This window comes from Suncus etruscus, chromosome 17, assembly GCF_024139225.1.
Source record: "Suncus etruscus isolate mSunEtr1 chromosome 17, mSunEtr1.pri.cur, whole genome shotgun sequence".
Classification (NCBI taxonomy): Eukaryota; Metazoa; Chordata; class Mammalia; order Eulipotyphla; family Soricidae; genus Suncus; species Suncus etruscus.
The window spans coordinates 60,297,171-60,316,098 of NC_064864.1; the positions used below are offsets into that span (position 1 = coordinate 60,297,171).

Consider the following 18,928-nt stretch of genomic DNA (forward strand, 5'->3'; position numbering starts at 1 on the left):
GCCTCTCCCACAATTGGCCATAGGATCTATTTGTTATCCCTTGAGTCCAGTTATAGTATGGACTCTTGGGTCTAAATGCTTTACTTCAGCTTACAGATTCATTCTGTGGCCTGCATGGGGACTTTGTTTTTATTGTCAGGTAGCATTCCATTGTATGGTACAGCAAAATTGACTTAGTCACCAGTTGACTAACATTGAGGGTATCTTTTGTTTAAAGCAGCTATGATTGAAAGTGCAAACATTGCTATATAGATATTTTCCTATGGACATAGAGATTTCTTTTACCGGAGGCAGATGGGGGAACCTAGGATTGAAATTGCTGAACATCTGCTTAGTATGTATGTAATTTCACAAGAAGCTGTCAGATGGTTTCCCAAGTGTCTCTTCCTTAGAGTTCTAAGTGTCTGTCTGAGATGACAATGCTTTACACGTTGTTTTGTTTTGTTTTTGGGCCACACCGGTGGCACTCAAGAGTTACTCCTGTCTCTGCTCTCTGAAATCACTCCTGGCAAACTCGGGGGACCATATGGGATGCCAGGAATGGTCGACTGCATGCAGAGCAAATGCCCTACCCAGTTTGTTATTGCTCAGGCCACACGTTCAATTTCTTTTCTGCGAATGATGATTTCTCTTGCCTGTTTGGGAGAGTGGGATTGAAAAAGATGTTTATTTTCCTCTCTTATGTAATTCTTATCCATCTTTTTTTTTTTTTTTTAATACTTTCAAGGTGTCTCCCCCTTGGTCTTCCCTAGCTCTCTGTTCACGTAGTATGCACTCCCTCCAAGATGTTCTCCTTGATTTTCATCTGGAGGGTAATTTGGTTTTTGTTTTTGCTTTCCTTTATGCATATTTTCTCATTTTTTTGTCATATGTAAGTCATTTTATGGAGAACTCTAGCCACTAAAGTAAATAGTATTTATGCCCGTATTATTGGAGGTGGAGTTTGTTTGTCAAGAATTGTTCTGGGTCTGAATTTTACTGTCTTTGTTTATTTGCTTGCTTTTGGTTGGGGACTGCTATGTGCTCAGGGTTCAATCCTGGCAATATTCGGAGGACCAGAATATGGTGTCAGGGGATCAAACTTGGGTGGCCACAAGCAAGGCAAATGTCTGAACCCTGGGAGTAAAAGACTGCTTTTGAGCTTTAGAAACTGCATACGAAAAAGAAAGAAGGAAACTACTTAGACTAATGGAAAATTCACCGATGCTCTTAAGAGTCAGTGGGTTCTATTTTGATCAGAGTAGCTTTAAGTCAGATATTTCAAAGCTGGATTGCAGGTAATTTTCTTTTCATTTTTAGATTTCATTTGCTGGCTATTATTCCTGTCTTCTGAAACCATTTCACTAATCCTCACTGATAATTGTGAGGATTTGGCTTTTAAAAATGCTCCCAAAACCTTTTGCGCTTTTGGCACAGCTCTCCTTTTCCTTTTTCATTTGTGACTATTGAGACTCAATGATACTAAGTGCACTTCTAATTTAAAATGTTTGTGATTGCCTCATTCTTGTTAGAAGGAAACGGTGATCATCCTCAGGGACAGAAATGTGCACTTTCAATTTAGAAGTGAGCACAAAATCCAGGAGGCACAGTATAAATTATCACTCCATTTGATAGACATTGTATGTGCCAGACTTGCTTTTCTCAAAACCTCTTATCCGCATGAACAATTCCTCATTCCCCCAGTGAAAGAAATAGAGCAGTGTCAGAGCCTGGTGGGAGATGGTGGGGACTGACTGGCAGTTAGAGATAATATACAGCAAGACCATTTGGGTTTCAGTTAGCTTTACATCTTAGTGATTGTGGGACCTCGGACAGCTACGTAGTCTTTCTTTTTTCTTTTCTGTTTTGTTTGTTTGTTTGTTTGTTTGTTTTGGGGCCTGGCTATGCACTCAGAAATCGCTCCTGACATGCGGGACCATATGGGATCCTGGGGATTGAACTGAGGTCCATCCTGGATCGGCCTCATGAAAGGCAAATGCCCTACTGCTGTGCTATCACTTCAGCCCAGCTGTGTAGTCTTTCTGTGCCTCTGTTTTCTCGCCTAAGTTGAATATGCAATTAGGAGCTACCTCAAAGATGTCAGAGAATTATGGGAATTAATAGATGTAAGGCCCTCAGAACCAGTGAATGGGACTATAAAAAGTATTTGCTGTTTGAAAAAAGTCTTCACATAAAAGTTACAATGAGAAGTGGATGAGCTGAACCAAACCAAAAATGGAAATGCAAGGGACTATTAAAAAATAGCTGTAAGGAGTTAGTTAGCCATGATTTGGAGGCTCCAGGGAAGGGCCAAAGGAGTGACCACAGTAGCTTCATCACCTGTCATAGACAGGCATAGTTACTTCTGGTGGCAGAGGCAGAGGGGAGGGAGGGAGAGTTGGCCAGCAGGACACATGCTATCTGCTGCGATTCTTCTTCACTCAGGTCCAGACATTTCCCATCTAAGCTTGTGAATTCCAACGTGGGCTTGGCTGTGTACAATTCAGTAAAGGATTTCTCCTCTTTGTGTTTCAGGTTCTTTATAAAATAGGGGTGATACTCAGGCCATGAAAAGGAATCATCGAGTGCTTCTTAGCTGAGGGCCTTGAGCGTGGCAAATGCGTGCTTGAGGGTTCTCTGCTTGTTACCAGCCAGCCCTGCCACACACTCTTTCTCCACTTTTGCTGCTTCCTCAGCTTCTGAGGGAAAGGACTGCAGCTTTATGGAGCCAACTCGAGGGGAACTGGCTTGGCTACTTCAGGGAACAAGATTAGGAAATGCTGACATAGTCTGTTACTCAGATAAATTCTAACACCACTCTCCTTTGGCAAAGTAGAGGCCTCAAAAAATGTCATTTTCTAACCATTTCCTTTTATTTCTATTCCTTATACTTACGGTGCCAGGTAAAAGTTTTGATGGCAGAGTTTTTGAGGCAAAACTGTCCTTGCCCTGTTGCCTCTCCTAGGAGCTCTAGCTGTGTCCAAGCTGCCTTAACAGGAGTGCGATGTGTGGCTCTCCCCAGGAGTCGCCTCCTGCGAGATGTGGAAGCCTCAGGTATTGCATCCAGCTGCCTTCTAAGGGTGATTTCTGTGAGAAGCCCCTCGCTCTGTTTTTTATAGCTGTGTCCTAGACTGAGCCCTCACATGGCGGGCTGAAACCAAAGCAGACTTATTAGGGGACATTTCTGATGGAACTTTAAGGTGACTTTTGAGAGACCATGACTCCTGAATACTTGGATGCCTGTGACTTTTGTAGTATAATCTATGTTCACCAATGTGGGAGCCGGAAGATGGGATGGTTCCAGGTTAGTGTGCTTGGGAAGCAAAAAGAAAAGAAGTGACGCACATGTTCTATGTCACTGTTGGGTGAGAGGGGTCGGGCAGGGCCCTGAGCCTTTGTGTCCTGCTTCAGTGATCCTGTAGAATAGATCTGATCAAGAAGAAAACGTGCTTTGGAACTGCTTGAAGTTTGTTTCAGACATGCAAGGAAAAGGGCTGGAGCAATAAAACAGTGGGTAGGGCATTTGCCTTGCATGCAGCCGACCCAGGTTCGATCCTCGGCATCCCAGATGGTGTCCCCCCTCTCCAGCATGCCAGGAGTAATCCCTGGGCACTGCTGGATATGGCCCCTCCCAAGAAAATACAAAGAAAACTCCTTTACCAAGGATATGCCTGACTCAAGTATTATAGTTAATCTTAGAATAGCTTAAATTAGAATAATTCACCATCTTTTAAAGTTCATCTGAGATGTACCACTGTTACTTTGTAATAGTTTGCAACATTCTTCTAAAAAAAATTGTCATTGATTTTAGTAAACTGCTAACTTATGTTATATCGTTCTCAGCCCCCCTCTTTTTTGTCATCTATAATTTTTTGGAGAGAGTAAAGATTTGCTGTATGTGATCTAAAAGCAAATACTTGTTGAACTACACATTTCCAAACCAGTCAAAGATCCTGGGGTTGCATGAAAAACGGTTCAAAGAATCCACTTCTGAAGCACATAGTTTAGGTGGTTGGTGTGAGGTATTTAAATGACAAGGTTTAATTTTAATTTGGAAATTGTGCCCACTTCTTTTCTGTGTCACATGTGTCCATAGATTCTAATGGACATATGCTCTCTGTCCTTTAGACTTCTCTAGAATCATTGCAGGTGTGTGTCTAAGTCTATAAAGGGTAATCCTTCACAGAGAAAATGGAAACATTTTCAAAAACAGGCTTAGACATGATATTTTCTTCTCTAGTGTGATCCATTAACTTGTTGCCTTCTTCCCTATATAGCAGTTTCTGAAACCATCCAAATACTTCTGTCAGCCAGTATATTCACAATAACTATTTTTTGTTTTGTTTTGTTTTTTAAATCACAAAGGTTCTGATCCCCAGAAAAATGATGTTCTGTGGATAGCTATGGCCGGGACTCATCAGATTTGGGCTCTCCTGCTGGACAGTGGCCGCCTCCCTAAGAAGAAGTAAGTAGTGATCTCTCTCTCTCTCTCTCTGGGCAAATACACATCCAGAGATGGCAGAATTCCCTACCCTGTATCACCCTTATGATGGTAAAGTCAGGGTCTTTTGGTCTCTATAACTATAACAAGCAAACTGGATTCTCAGTGACTTAGAACAAAACTGTTTCTTGCTCACTCACATAGGTTAATCAGGGCACACAGCTCCGATACCCAGGCTAATGATGCAACCACACCCCCACCTCCACCTCCAGTCTGGAGCTTCTCCAGCAACCCTGACAGAGAGAGAAGGGGGTGGTTGTGAGTCGCTCACTGGCTCTTAAAGCACTTACCCCCAAGTGACTCATAATCTCTGCTATGTCTCCTTTTTGTTGTTGTTGTTGTTATTTTTTGTTCATTTGTTTTTGAGTCACCGGGCAGCACTCAGGGATTACTCCTGGCTCTACGCTCAGAAATCGCTCCTGGCAGGCTCAGGGGACCTAATGGGATGCTGGGATTTGAACCACCAACCTCTGCATGAAAGGCAAACACCTTACCTCCATGCTATCTCTCCAGCCCCTGCTATGTCTCCTGATCACACCTCCCGTCAAGGAATCAGGGCATCTAGAAAAGAATGGGAGATTGAGAGGTCGCTTGTCTCCCAGCACATTATGCATCTGTCCTTAGTCACTCTTGGAAGAGTTCAGTTTTGTAGTGAGCCTGATACTGTCTCCACCACTTGAGCTGCAGAGATTCATTGTCACCTTCTTTTTTTTTTTTTTTTTTTGGGCCACACCCGGTGACGCTCAGGGGTTACTCCTGGCCATGCGCTCAGAAGTCGCTCCTGGCTTGGGGGACCATATGGGACGCCGGGGGATCGAACCGCGGTCCGTCCTACGCTAGCGCAGGCAAGGCAGGCACCTTACCTCTAGCGCCACCGCCCGGCCCCTCATTGTCACCTTCTAAGCCTGTTTTCTTATTATCTTCCTTCCTCTTAGATTCAATCTTGTATGTGAAGAACATAACCTGGGTCTGCATATATGGTCACGGTCAGCAGATTTGCTGTCACTGGTGGACAGATGAAAATATTTTTCTCCACCAACCTTTATAAATCTCTACAGTGGTTCCAGAGTTATTTCACCTCACTGCTCTGCTCCCTTTACAGGAAAATACAAATCACAGTTACTCCCTAGAAATTTACTGTCTCTAAGCCAACCAACAACCCGGCCATCATCTCCACAATTGAACTCAGAGCTACTCCACCCCCTCTATTATTCCAGCACCCTAAAGGGGGCAGGATTGTCCACTCTTAGAAACTCAGCCAGGGACCTTCCTCCTTCCTGATCCTCCAGGTAGAACTGGCAGCTCTGTGCAGAGGCCTCGCTGGGTTCCATCTGGAGTTAGTACTGCACTGGTTGGTTCTTTGTCTCCCTTTCTATCCCTCCTTTCTTCCTCCATCCTCTCTTCATGCTCTGTTTTTCCTATGCCCTTGTGCCTGGCACAGTGTCCAGCAAATATGCAGAGTTCAACAAGAGTTTGCAGAAGTCATAGACCGAAAGTCAATAGTAACTGTAAATGGTTAGTACCCATCCCCTCTGTTAGGCTATACTGTTGAGCGGAGTGGTTATGTAGATGGTACCCATTATCAAAAATTCCAGATTCCGTCTGCATTCCTTTGGATGATATCTTGTGACATTTAGTCAGTCATCTCACAAATACTTATTAAATATGCTTTATACTGGGAGTGAGATGATAAGCCTTCTGGATCCAGAGTAAAACAAAGAGATGATAGTTTCTGCCTTCAGTGGGCTTACAGAGGAAGCCTTTGCTCAGCCACCAGAATTTTGGGGTTATAGGTGCCGTGTGTGAAAGGATCCCAGCAGCAGTTGGTCCTCACATGGAAATTTCCTCAGGATAATAAGAGGATGGCTCAGTGTCATTAGGTTTGAGGGATAAGAAGAGCTTCCAGGAAGATGCACATGAACCTCAAAGCTGGTCGAGGAACCAGTGGAAGAGAGCAAAGGTTTGGCAGCAAGAACGTGCGCTCACGTCCTCATGGAAATCAGATCACAGAGTGCCCCACGAGTCATTTGAACAGATCTGAGCATTGTTCTAGAAAGTTGCATGCTAAGGTTTGTGTTTTGAAAGAATCTCGGCTGTATTTGCAGTGGGACAAGACCAGAGAGACACCAGGGAGGAGGTGGGTGCTAGGAAGTAGGCGAGGAAGGGCAGAGGGCTGAGCAGTGAGGCCTGTCTCTAAGCAACAAGAATCCTCCAGAGCTAGATCATTTGCTGATTCCCTTTCAGAACCTAATACTGGAGTGAAAAGGAGTTAAAGTGGGTGTGGGATGCAACCGTACTCCTGTCTTTCCATCAGAAAATGTAAAAGCTCTCCCATCAATGGTAGGAGCAGTGCTCTGACAATCCTGACCTTTTCCTGGCCATTGAGAATAGTTTCAGTTCTTCATATGCATCATCCACCCACACTCCTCCCCCAACACACACACATCCCACCCTTGCAAAAGTATAGAAAGGTGTTGGGACCAGAGATCTAGTACAGCAGAAAGGGCCCTTACCTTGTAAAGGTTGACCCAGGTTCAATCCCCAGCATCTCTTATGGTTCCCTGAGCACTGCCAGGAATAGCCCTCAAATAAGCAAGCAAAAAAAAAAAAAAAAAGTAGTGAGGTTTCTACTTAGTGAATAAATTTATTCACAAGAAAGCCACAGAGAAACTGACTAGCCCGATTTAGCTGTCAAGATCATTAAATATTTTTTCCTTTAATGACGCTCATCAACTTTGAGTTTCTCATTTAGGTTCATTCATATAATAACTAAACTAGGCAAATACTAAAGCTGATGCTTCCTTAGCCATTCAGTTCCCTGCGGCCTTACCAGGACATGGTGTATACCAGCATTGACTCCATCTGTGAATTTGTCTTTTCAGTGAGTTAAAGAAAGGAACCTGTCTTCGGTTTGCTGGAAGCGGGAATGAAGAGAACCGAAATAATGCCTATCCTCACAAGGCAGGTTTCGCCCAGCCTTCTGGCCTTTCTCTGGCCTCCGAGGACTCCTGGAACTGCCTGTTTGTGGCTGACAGTGAGAGCAGCACAGTGAGAACTGTCTCTCTGCTGGACGGGGCTGTCAAGCACCTCGTGGGTGGAGAGCGTGATCCTATGGTAATGAGACGAGACTCCCTTGGCCGGTGGCCCTCAGCCCACTGCTGAGGGCTGCATCTGACTTTCAGCAGAGAGGGATCCTTGGCATTTCCCAGTAAATCCAACCAGAGGGGATGGGAGTATAAAGAAACCCATCTGATGAATGTAAACTTATTCCACTTAGTTCTCTCTCAAGGTTAAGATTTCTGGGCGGAAGAGGGGTAGAAATACTGATGACCAAAAGAAAGGAAAAATATTAGTTTGGTATTTGCTTTAAGATTTGAGTTGGGGGGCCTGAGAGATAACATAGAGGTGGGGTGTTTGCCTTGCATGCGACTGACCCAGAATGAACCTCAGTTCGATTCTCGGCATCCCATATGGTAGTCCGAGACTACCAGGAACAATTTCTGAGCACAGAGCCAGAAATAACCCCTGAGCGCCACCGGGTGTGGCCCAAAAAACAAAAAAAAAAGATTTGAGTTGGCCTGTTTCTGAGCAGATGTAGGATTATTGCGAATATAACTGCCCAGTCAAAATCAGGTTCAAAACAGTCTTTTATATTATTATTATTTGAATCAACTGCCCTGCCCTATTTTTAAGAGAGTAGGCCTCTTTCCCCTTTAAGCATGTATGTGTGTATATCTTAATTTTTATTTTCTACCTTAATCTAACACTGTAAAATTTCTAATACCTGCTATTTCTTTTCTTTTTTTAAGAATCTATTTGCTTTTGGTGATGTTGATGGCATAGGGATCGCAGCCAAGCTCCAGCACCCACTTGGAGTAACTTGGGATCAAAAAAGGAAATTGCTTTATGTGGCTGACTCGTATAATCACAAGGTGAGGCTTGCTTGGGATTATGTGACACCCTGCTTTTCATTTGTGCATTTAAAACAGCCTATGAGCCTCCTCCAGCTGCCACTCGGAAATAGGGAGGGAATAACAGACTTTGACAGATCTTTCATAAAGCCTACTCTATTCTTTTCTCACTCTTTTCTTTACAAAATGGGTATGACAGTGGCACCCTCAGTTGGACAAAAGATTTAGATATTCCCAGTCACTGTACAGATGGTGATTTATAACCCATCAAAGCTGTTTTAGCAACTCAGAAAACAAAGAAGGTAAAGGAAGGTAGCCGGAAAATTAGTATGTAACCAGCAGATGAACATTCTTGATTATTATAATGATTGTTAGCAAATCCATTTTAGAAGAGGTTTCCATTTTGTGGGTTTTATAAGAGGTTTTCCATTTAGTGCATTGACTAAAGCTTTCCATTTTATTGAATTTTTCTTTAAAAAAAAATAGGGGAGAAAAACATTAATGCTTTGTGCTGAGAGATCATAAAGTTGGTGTGATGGAGACACCATGAATCATTAGGCTTCAAGCAGCAAATTCTCAGTCCGTGTTAGAAGCTCTTAAAGGAAAATTCAGCTATGAAAATGTGTCGCATCTTGAAGGGAAAAAATGTTTTTGTAATTACAAAAGTAATGTCATGAAAGAAAAGGTGTTAACAGGATTTTACATAATTTTTAGCCCTCAAAATGGATTATTCCCCCCCTTGAACTGTAAATTGAATTTGTTTCTTCAAGAAAATACCAAAATGCCTAATTTTATGAGATTTCTAAAGAAGGTAAAATTCTCTAGCTTGCTTGATGTTATACTTTTCTTTCCACAAACCTGAAATTGATCTTCAAATATATGCATTTTTGTTTTTCCCCTTTAGATTAAAGTTGTGGATCCAAAAGCAAAAAACTGTATAACATTAGCAGGAACAGGTGAGGCCAGTAACGTTGTCCACTCCAGTTTCACCGAGTCAACTTTTAATGAGCCTGGAGGCCTGTGTATTGAAGAGAATGGTCAGCTACTCTATGTAGCAGACACCAACAATCACCAGATTAAAGTGATGGATCTAGAAACAAAAACTCTGTCTGTGGTGAGTAATCTTCAAGACCCAGCGCAGGGTGTCGGCTTAAGAGGGATGCTGACAGCCTCCCGGCACTGGCTGCAGCAGTGAGTCACAGGCCCCCTTCCAGGCTGTCTTATTTGTACATTAAAACATTTTACCAGTGTCAAGAACTTGAAGAAGATGCTGGAAGCCGCAGAGAATCTGCACTTTGGGAAAAAGGAATGTCTTTAAAGTTCTCACAAATCCACGCATACTGCAGACCCATGATATGTGGGTAGTTGGTTTTGTCAGGAAACCCCCCTAACCCTGCAAATGCAGCCTTTGTTCCCTCTGTCAAAGTTGCTACCTGATAATAGTCCCAAAGACACTTTAGAAGCCGCAATTCTCTGGACATTGTAAATAAGGTTGAAAGAAGCTTTCAAAAAAAAAAAAGAAGCTTTTATTGGCATTTAAAGGCAAGAGTATGTCTTTTAACATTTTCAAAACACCTCTTGATATATCTATCACATTTTTCTGATAAATATAAAATCTTTATAAAAAACTAAAAAATTGGCTCGGGACATTATGGGATGCCAGGATCAAAACTGGGTTGGCTGCTTACAAGGCAAACACCCTAACCACTATGCTATCACTCCAGCTTTTGTGCTGTTTTCTTTTTTGGTGGAGGAGTTGATTGGTTTGGGTTACCTAATTTTTTGTTTATAATTTTTTCTCTTTTTTAAGTCTATATATGGCAGAGCTCAGAACTTACTCCTGGCTCAGGAATCATTCTGGTTTGGGGGGATAGGGATTATTACATAGGTTGCTGGAGATCAAACCTGGGTTGGCCACATGCAAGGCAAGCACCCTACCCACTGTATTACTTCTCTGGACCCCCAAGCTTTAAGATGTGAAACACAGATTGTCATCACAGCTCATTTCTTCTGACATAGATCTCTGATACAGGACAAATATCTTCTAGTTAAAATAAGCATTATAATAGGTATATATAATGCCTATTATTTTTAGATTGATAAAGATTGGTTTTCTACTTTCTTTTTTTGGGTCACACCCTGCAGTGTTCAGGGGTTATTCCTGGCTCTACGCTCAGAAATCACTCTTAGCAGGCTCAGGGGACCTTGTGGGATGCCAGGATTCGAACCACCATTCTTCTGCATGCAAGGCAAATGCCCTACCTCCATGCTATCTCTCTGGCCCTTGTTTTCTACTTTCTATAAATATTATCGGATAGTTGTTTCATCTTTAAGTATTTTTTTTCTTTCATCCAGCTGGTAATCTTTTTTGACTAAGATGAAGTATTTCACTGAATCCAAAATAATCATAAGGACATTTTCATGGGTTTCCATCAGCATCTTTTAGTTTGGGGTTTTGTTTGTTTGCTTTTAATTTGTTTTGATTTGGTTTTTGGATCACACCTGGGGGCTCAGAGATTATTCCTGGTTTTGCACTCAGGAATCACTCCTGGCAGGCTCAAGAGACCATAGAAAATACCAGGAATTGAACTGGCTTGACTGTATGCCTGGCAGATGCTTTACCTACTATACTATCTCTCTGGCCCTTCCATGTAGTTTGATTCAAGCTGAGATGACATCCAAGTTTCATTGACATGAGCTTCATTTTTGTATTAATGCCTGAAAAACTCTCTACTATAAAGAAAGCTCTCTACTTGCTTATATTTTTATAAACTTTTTTTTTAATTTCCTAGCTTCCAGTTTTCAAGTTCGAAAATGCCATGGTCGATGGCCTGTTGCCAGTAACCAAGCCAAAGACTTTGCCTAAACTACCTAAATCTGCTCCAAGCATTACGCTTTCCCCAGTGGCTGCATCTCCAGGCCAGACCCTTCAATTCAAACTGAGCCTCGATCTCCCGTCTGGGGCAAAACTAACGCAAGGAGCTCCAAGTTGCTGGTATCTAAGTGCTGAAGGTATGAATTCTACAAGTGCAATATTCAATAAGTTCTTGATATTTAGTCTAGTAATTTTTCTCATTTGTTACATGATGACTTTACTCTGTAGCTTGACAGGATTTTAGGGAAGCTAAGTGGGAAAAAAATTATACAGGTTTAGCCCCAGTTTAGCACTTTTTTTTAACTCTTTGAAATTCTTTTACGTTTTATTAAAGACCAGTGTAAGTCACCCAGTGTTCCATAACATGTGCAGAATGCTGTTTTTAATTAGTGCTCCCTGAATAAGACCCTGTCTAAATGTCTTATTCTATGAGGAAACTAGTGACTCACAGAGATTGGGATTTACCCAGACACATATTTTGAATTCAGTAAAAATGGAATTTGAATTCATTTTTTTCTGCTAGTTCTTGTTTTAGTGAATTTTCCATACTACTCTTCTATCCCAAACCATCACTAACCTTGTATTAGCCCTAAAAATTAAATTATTTTTAATGTCATATAAAATATAAAGCTAGTGGTTATACCTTGGGATAGTTTCTAAACTTCTTGAATAGTTTCTGTGTTTACATCATCTATCTACAGATTGTACTGTAATGTATCATAGATCACTCCAAGTAGAGAGAGCAAGAAGAGGACACAGCAAAGAAACCAAGAGAATATAAGTACACAAGAAGGAGCAAAACCAAGAAAGTCTGGTTTCTTAGATATAGGTGTTTATGGAGAGTGCTGGTAGATCAGGATACAGAAGAACCAACTATCTGTCGATTTTAATGGCAGACTGTTGATGTGCTCAACCAGAGCTGGTTCAACAGAATAGAGGAAATACCCATTTAATGTTTGAATTTGGTGCTGGTTTTTAAATAAAGAATGTTAAGGAGCAGAACTAAAGAAAGCAAGCAGAGACAACACTTTCAGGAGTTTAGCTAAAAACAGAAAATAGAGCAGTTGTTAAAAGTGGGAAATGGAGTTGAGAGACCAGCATATGGGTGACTTTGATGGCTAAGACCCAGTAGAGAAAAGTATTGATGGTAGATGTAGAGGCAAGTACCTATTAGAACACAAGAAGATGTGAAAGGCTAGTTTCTGTTGGGAATGTGGGCAGCATTTGCACCCACAAAGGTGTGTCATTCAGAGGTCCAGGCATGGAGGAGTGGGCAGGCTTTATTCTGAATGCCTGTTTTTCCCTTTAGCCGGAAACAGCTGAGAGGGAGTGAAAGAAAGCCAAAGTCTGAAGAGAGAAAACTGGGTCAGGAACTTAGCCCAGGGTAGAGTAATTTCTAACATCCCTAACATCTGCAAAGTAAAGGTTGTAGTAAAGAATAAAAAGGGGGCGGGGTGGTGGTGAAATGCCTCCTTCAGAAGCAGAGGGGGAAGTGGGGAGGTGAGGTGAGTAGAGGTGGTATGGAAACTGGGGACATTGGTGGTGGTAAAAGTATACTTGGTAAAGGGTGGTGTACATCTTATGACTGAAACTCAGTTATGAACAATTTTGTAACTATGGTGCTTAAATAAAGCAATTAAATATAAAAATGTTTCTATAAATGAGGTCCCAAATATTGATCAGTTTCCTCTTCGTTTTTCAATTAAAATGATGCTGAGATTTTTGTTTGTTTTGTTTTGGGGGCCACACCCATTTGATGCTCAGGGGTTACTCCTGGCTAAGCGCTCAAAAATTGCCCCTGGCTTGGGGGGACCATATGGAACTCGGGGGGATCGAACAGCGGTCCTTCCTTGGCTATTGCTTGCAAGGCAGACACCTTATCTCAAACGCCACCTCGCCAGCCCCGATGCTGAGATTTTTATTCCTTCTACATTGTTTCACTTGGAGTATCATAGTTTATAGTAGCATTAATGTTTTGGTGCTTCTACACCGTGCCCAGCCTCAGAATGTCAGGGTCTCTCCTTTTAAGGACTCTCCCTCTACCCCTTCATTTCATCTTCTTCGTTCCCATTTCTTTTGATTTGAGTCACAGAATTTATTCCCCCTGGGACTTCTCTAATCCTCTGCTGTGTTTCTTTATACTCCACATATAAGTGGTATCATCTGATACTTGTTTATTTTTTCCTTTTGGATTCACTACACTTAGCATGACTTTTCAGTTTTACCCAAGTTGTAGAAAACTGCAAAAGTTCATCTTTTCTCATAGCTGAGTAGTATTCTATGGCCACAGTTTCTTAATCCACTCACCTGTTGTTTCCAGATGTAGGTTGTTTCCAGATGTAGGTTATTGTAAAAATGCCACAGTGAACATAGTATCCACATGGTATCCACATGTCCTTCCAAATGAATGTTTTTTGTTCTTGGGGTAGATGCCCAGAAGTGGCATCTCAGGGTCATGTGGAAGCTCTAGTCTTAATTATTTGAGGCATCTTCAAACTGTCTTCCAAAGAGTGAACCATACCACTGTGCCACCAGTAGTGAAAGACAGACAGTTCCTTTCACCACATCCCTGCCAGCACTAGCTGCTTCCTGGTCTAGTTGTAAATTGTGTTCACCACTGTACCTTCTGAAATGGCATAAACTTCATAGATTCTCTGAAAGATAGTGATTTTTCCCTTTCAGTATATATTTAGAAAAGAAAAACAAAAACACCATTTTCTTTTTACCTGAGAAACTTGACATTGACTCCAATTCAATTCTTTGGGCCTTTTAAAATTTTGTTTGGTTTTGGTTTTGGTTTTTGGGCCACACCCAGTGATGCTCAGGGGTTACTCCTGGCTTTGCACTCAGAAATCACTCTTGATTGGGAGCTATGGGACGCCGGGGAATCGAACCATGGTCTGTTCTAGGTCAGCCGTGTGCAAGGCAAATGCCCTACCTCTGCACCACCGTTCAGGCCCCTGGACTTTTTTTTTTTTTTTATCACACCTGGCAGTGCTCAGGCTTACTCCTGGCTCTATGCTCAGAAATCGCTCCTGGCAGACTCAGGGGAGGGATCATATGGGATGCCGGGTTTCGAACCACTGTCCTTCTGCATGCAAGGCAAACGCCTTACCTCAATGCTATCTCTCCGGCCCCTGGACATTTTTTAAATAGAAATTTGTAATTGAATCACTGTGAGATACAGTTACAAAGTTGTTGATAATTGAATTTCAATTTCAGCCATAAAATGTACAACACCCTTCACCAGTGCATGTTTCCCTCCTACTGTCTCCCCTGCATAGTTTCTTTATCTCTTCTCAAGCACTTGGGTTGTTTCCAGATTCTGGCTATTGTGAATAGTGCTGCGATGAATTCACCTCAGAGTATAAGTGCCTTTTCTTCATTGTTTTGGGCCCCCTAGAGACATATTCTCAAAAGCAATGTTACTGGGTCATATGGGAGCTCAATTTCTCATTTTTTGAGAAATACTGTTTTCCCAAAAGGCTGGACCAGTCGACATTCCCACCATCCGTGAATGAGAGTCCATCTCTCCCTGCATTAACACCAGCACTGGTTGTTCTTGTTCTTTTTTTTTTTTTTGATTTTTTGGGCCACACCCGGTGACGCTCAGGGGTTACTCCTGGCTATGCGCTCAGAAGTCGCTCCTGGCTTGGGGGACCATATGGGACGCCGGGGATCGAACCGAGGTCCATCCTAGGATAGCGCAGGCAAGGCAGGCACCTTACTGCTAGCGCCACCGCCCGGCCCCTCTTGTTCTTTTTGATATGTGGTTTAGAGCTTTTTTTTTCTTTTCTTCTGTTTTTGGGTCACACCCAGCAGTGCTCAGGGATTACTCCTGGCTCTACGCTCAAAAATCACTCCTGGCAGGCTCTGGGGACATATGGGGTGTCAGGATTCGAGGAAGCATGAAAGGCAAACGCCTTACCTCCATGCTATCTCTCTGGCCCCGGTTTAGAGCTTTTATATTTTTAAATACTATTTCACTTTTTTCCTATGGCATTTATGTTATAAATTCCATAGACCTTTCTATTTCAGTTTGTTTTATTTCAATGGTATCATTAAGACTTGGTTTACCAGTTACTAAGCCTGGAGCTGTATTTTCTTCTTTAGCGATGCCAGACATAGAATTTCAGCTCATTTACTCACTTGCTGCAAGAAAATGGGTGCCAAACCATATCTTAAAAGTTTGCCATTGAACCAGAAGAATAAAGCATTGTTGAAGGATATGTAATTGAATACAAATGAGTCGCCATGGGCTGACTCCAGGCTGCGCCTTTACCCTCCCTCCTGCACTAATTTGCCATCTTTTAATCTGAAAGTACTTCCTGTTGAGGCTGTTCTCCAAAGTATTCAGTTACTGTAAATTATGTAAAGGTTTAAGTGTGTGTTTTAATCCCAGTTGTGAACTAGCTCATTTATTATTTTTTTAAAAAGGAATGGGTTTGCTGCTTGCCCTAGAGCAGAGCTTTTGAATCCCACTAATGAAGTGGACAACAGTGTTAAATTATGGCATCTGTGGCCGGACCATCATCTGATTCCTTCTCTCTCGTGATCTTCTCTCCCAGTCTCCCACGCTCTTTAACATATTCTCACTCAATCTCCTGCTTCCTCCCTGAGCTCTCCTTTCCCCTCTCACACACTGGCCTCCGCATCATTCCCCAGGCCCTGCTCAGCTGCCTCCTTACCTTAGCATGTTCTCACGGCAGCACCTCCATCCACTCCTGCAGGCTCCTCTCTCAGTATCCAAGTCAGGATCAGTGTGGTCTTGGTCCAGGCTAGTCCTGGGTTGACTGAGCTTGTGGGAAAACCAGACCCTAGGACTCCCTACAAGGAAGAGGGTTGAGCCGCAATATCCTCAGCAGATGGCTGGAGCTGTCTGTATGGCCAGAAGTCTCAGATCCTGATAGACCTTGGCCCCACTTGGCTCGGCCCATGTCCTCGACTGCGGTTTAAGTGCAGTGCCCAAGTCTTATCTAGACCCCACAACAACTCCTGACTCCATTACCTGTGATCACAGGGATTTTTAGAACTGGGTAGTGACAAACTACTTAACTTTCAAACACTGAAGTCTGTTGAATCTTTGGGCTCTAAAATGCAGATAGTATTAAAGAAAAGTGACATAGTCATTAAAGAAAATGCCTACCTGATTTATCTTTGTTTAGGCTAGCAGGTCCCCTTTCTTATATGACAATAAACTTTTTGGGGAAAATCCTAATAGTTCAAGGTTTTTGACAGCTATTTTATTGGAACAGTTTGTACACCTATGGTTAAAGGTCTTTGTTTTTTGTTTTTTGTTTTTTTTTTTTTTCTCCTTAGCTGGTTTATTAGAGACAGAAACACTTATTTTAACTAAATTATGTTTTTAAATCTTAGAGTAGTCTACATGTAAAGGTTTATGCCAAAGAAGTAACAAACAGATGTCTCATTGGCATGCATGATGAATCTGAACTATATCTAAAGAAACATTTTTTACACATGGAATTGAGCATTGATGTATATTTTTTATTTTCCTTTTTTTTTTGAGTTAAAATATAAAAAGTTCTCTGATAAATGTGGCCTACTAAAAACAATATATTTTATTAATAAAATATGCTCCTGTTCTTAGAAATAAGCAAAGAAGGCCAAATTTGAAGAAAATTAAAGTACTGCTGCAAGTTCCACACTTTGACTCTTTAGAGGCTTACTTTCTACCTTCTTACTCTTATTTCACTTGTTTTCCAAAATTTAACTTTTCTTAAACCTACAGAGTATGAGGAGAGGAGGGTTAGGCCAGTAGAGGAAGCTATTCTGAGTAGGTTGACAGGTTGACTTGTCCAGAGAAAAACAGGGCTTGATTATTTCAAGAATGTAATAGGTTTCATTGTATCCTTAGGAATGAGGGATTAAGAGATGGGTAGGGAAAGGAAAGAGAATGCAGAAAAAGGAAGGAGAGGGAGGGAAGGAGGGAGGGAGTTAAGAAGGGAGGGAGGGAGGGAGGGAGGGAGGGAGGAAGGAAGGAAGGAAGGAAGGAAGGAAGGAAGGAAGGAAGGAAGGAAGGAAGGAAGGAAGGAAGGAAGGAAGGAAGGAAGGAAGGAAGGAAGGGAGGGAGGGATAGGGGATAGAGAAAAGAGAGCTCAAGGGGAGGGAGAGGGAGAGAGAGAGAGGAAGGAAGGAAGGAAGGAAGGAAGGAAGGAAGGAAGGAAGGAAGGAAGGAAGGAAGGAAGGAAGGAAGGAAGGAAGGAAGGAGGAAAGGAAGGAAGGAAGGAAGGAAGGAAGGAAGGAAGGAAGGAAGGAAGGAAGGAAGGAAGGAAGGAAGGAAGGAAGGAAGGAGGAAGGAAGAAGGAAGGAAGGAAGCTCAAGGATTCAGTGGGCCGAGTACTTATTTTTTATGCTGGAAGCCCAGGTTCTATACACAGCACCACATGGACCCTCTCTCGCCCTAAAATTCCCAGGAGAAACATCCAAATACCAAATCAGAACTAGCCTAGAACATTGCTGGATACGCTCCACCCACCCACCACCACACCACAATTATAGATATCCTGATTTAATATTCAGCTCGATTGCTGAATAAAACAGTTACACATTTTAGAATATTCTAACAAAGGAGAGTTATAGTGGTTTGCTTTCTCAGCATCAGTAGACTAGGAGCTTCTTTGGTTGGTCATGTTATAAATGTAGCTTCTTTGCACAAGCCCTGGCATTTAGGGGCACTCGGTAGATATTTGGGGGTGAATGGAGATCATCTTCATATTTTTCTTCACCTTCTCTTTATTCCATATAGTCATAATACATGTTTACTTTCTAGACAATGAGTGGCTTCTTCAAGGACAGACAACTTCCGGGGAAATCGAGGACATTTCCAATCAGCCAACCATCTCATTGGATCTTCCTGGAACCTGCTCCCCCCTCGAAGCTGCTCTGTCTGTCCACGTGTTCCTCTATTACTGCAGCGCAGACAGCAATGCTTGCATGATGAAGGGAATCTTGTTCCATCAGCCTCTGCGCATCACTGACTCTCAGCAGGGTTGCCCAGATCTGGCGGAGCTCAGGTATACATTTTAGCCTCGCTGGCATCCCCGGATCCCACCACACCTGCCTCCATCCTCACTCGCCATCTCTGTGACTTATGGGAAGAAAGAGCACTTTGCTTCTGCCTACCAAGGAAGTGTGTTGCTGCACTCTGGCAGCAGTGGGTTCTAATAAAGCTGTGCTCCTCCTTGACTTATTTATTATAAACAGACTCCTTCACCTGGCCCTGTGCCACGTAAGTCAGTCATTGCCCATCATTGGCACCATGCTAATGTAATCTACTGCTATTGGCACAAGACTTAAAAACCCCACTATGAAGTATATTAATTACCTTGAGGTGATTTACAGCTAATACTGAACAAAAGTGATACCAAATATTTTACCTCACCTTTTCTACTTTTATTAATAGCAAGCATCATCACACTTCAGTGTATAAATTTCACAATAATTTTAGCCTAAGATTCACTCCATATGTTGCTAGGACACTTGTATTCAAGGTCTTTTTTTAAGCCAAAAGAAAAAAAAAGTTTAAAACATGTTAAGTATATTTAAAAGAGAATCTCAGTCTATTTTTATGATAAGTTATTTGCTATTTTAACATACCGTTAGTAATGCCTTATGACTCAATACAGAAAAAAAATGAAAGAT

The 18,928-nt window shown here is 42.1% G+C and overlaps 1 protein-coding gene across 1 annotated transcript in view; it reads left to right on the forward strand.

Moving 5' to 3' along the window:
- NHLRC2 (NHL repeat containing 2) overlaps positions 1-18,384 on the forward strand; it is a 58,882-nt gene extending 40,498 nt beyond the window's left edge. The window contains exons 6-11 of the mRNA XM_049764442.1: positions 4,345-4,444; positions 7,363-7,594; positions 8,290-8,412; positions 9,296-9,505; positions 11,184-11,403; positions 18,057-18,384. Of these exons, the coding sequence (XP_049620399.1) occupies positions 4,345-4,444; positions 7,363-7,594; positions 8,290-8,412; positions 9,296-9,505; positions 11,184-11,403; positions 18,057-18,313 (1,142 nt within the window). The 3' untranslated portion in view covers positions 18,314-18,384. The remainder of the gene's footprint in view (positions 1-4,344; positions 4,445-7,362; positions 7,595-8,289; positions 8,413-9,295; positions 9,506-11,183; positions 11,404-18,056) is intronic.
- Positions 18,385-18,928: the final 544 nt, after the last annotated feature.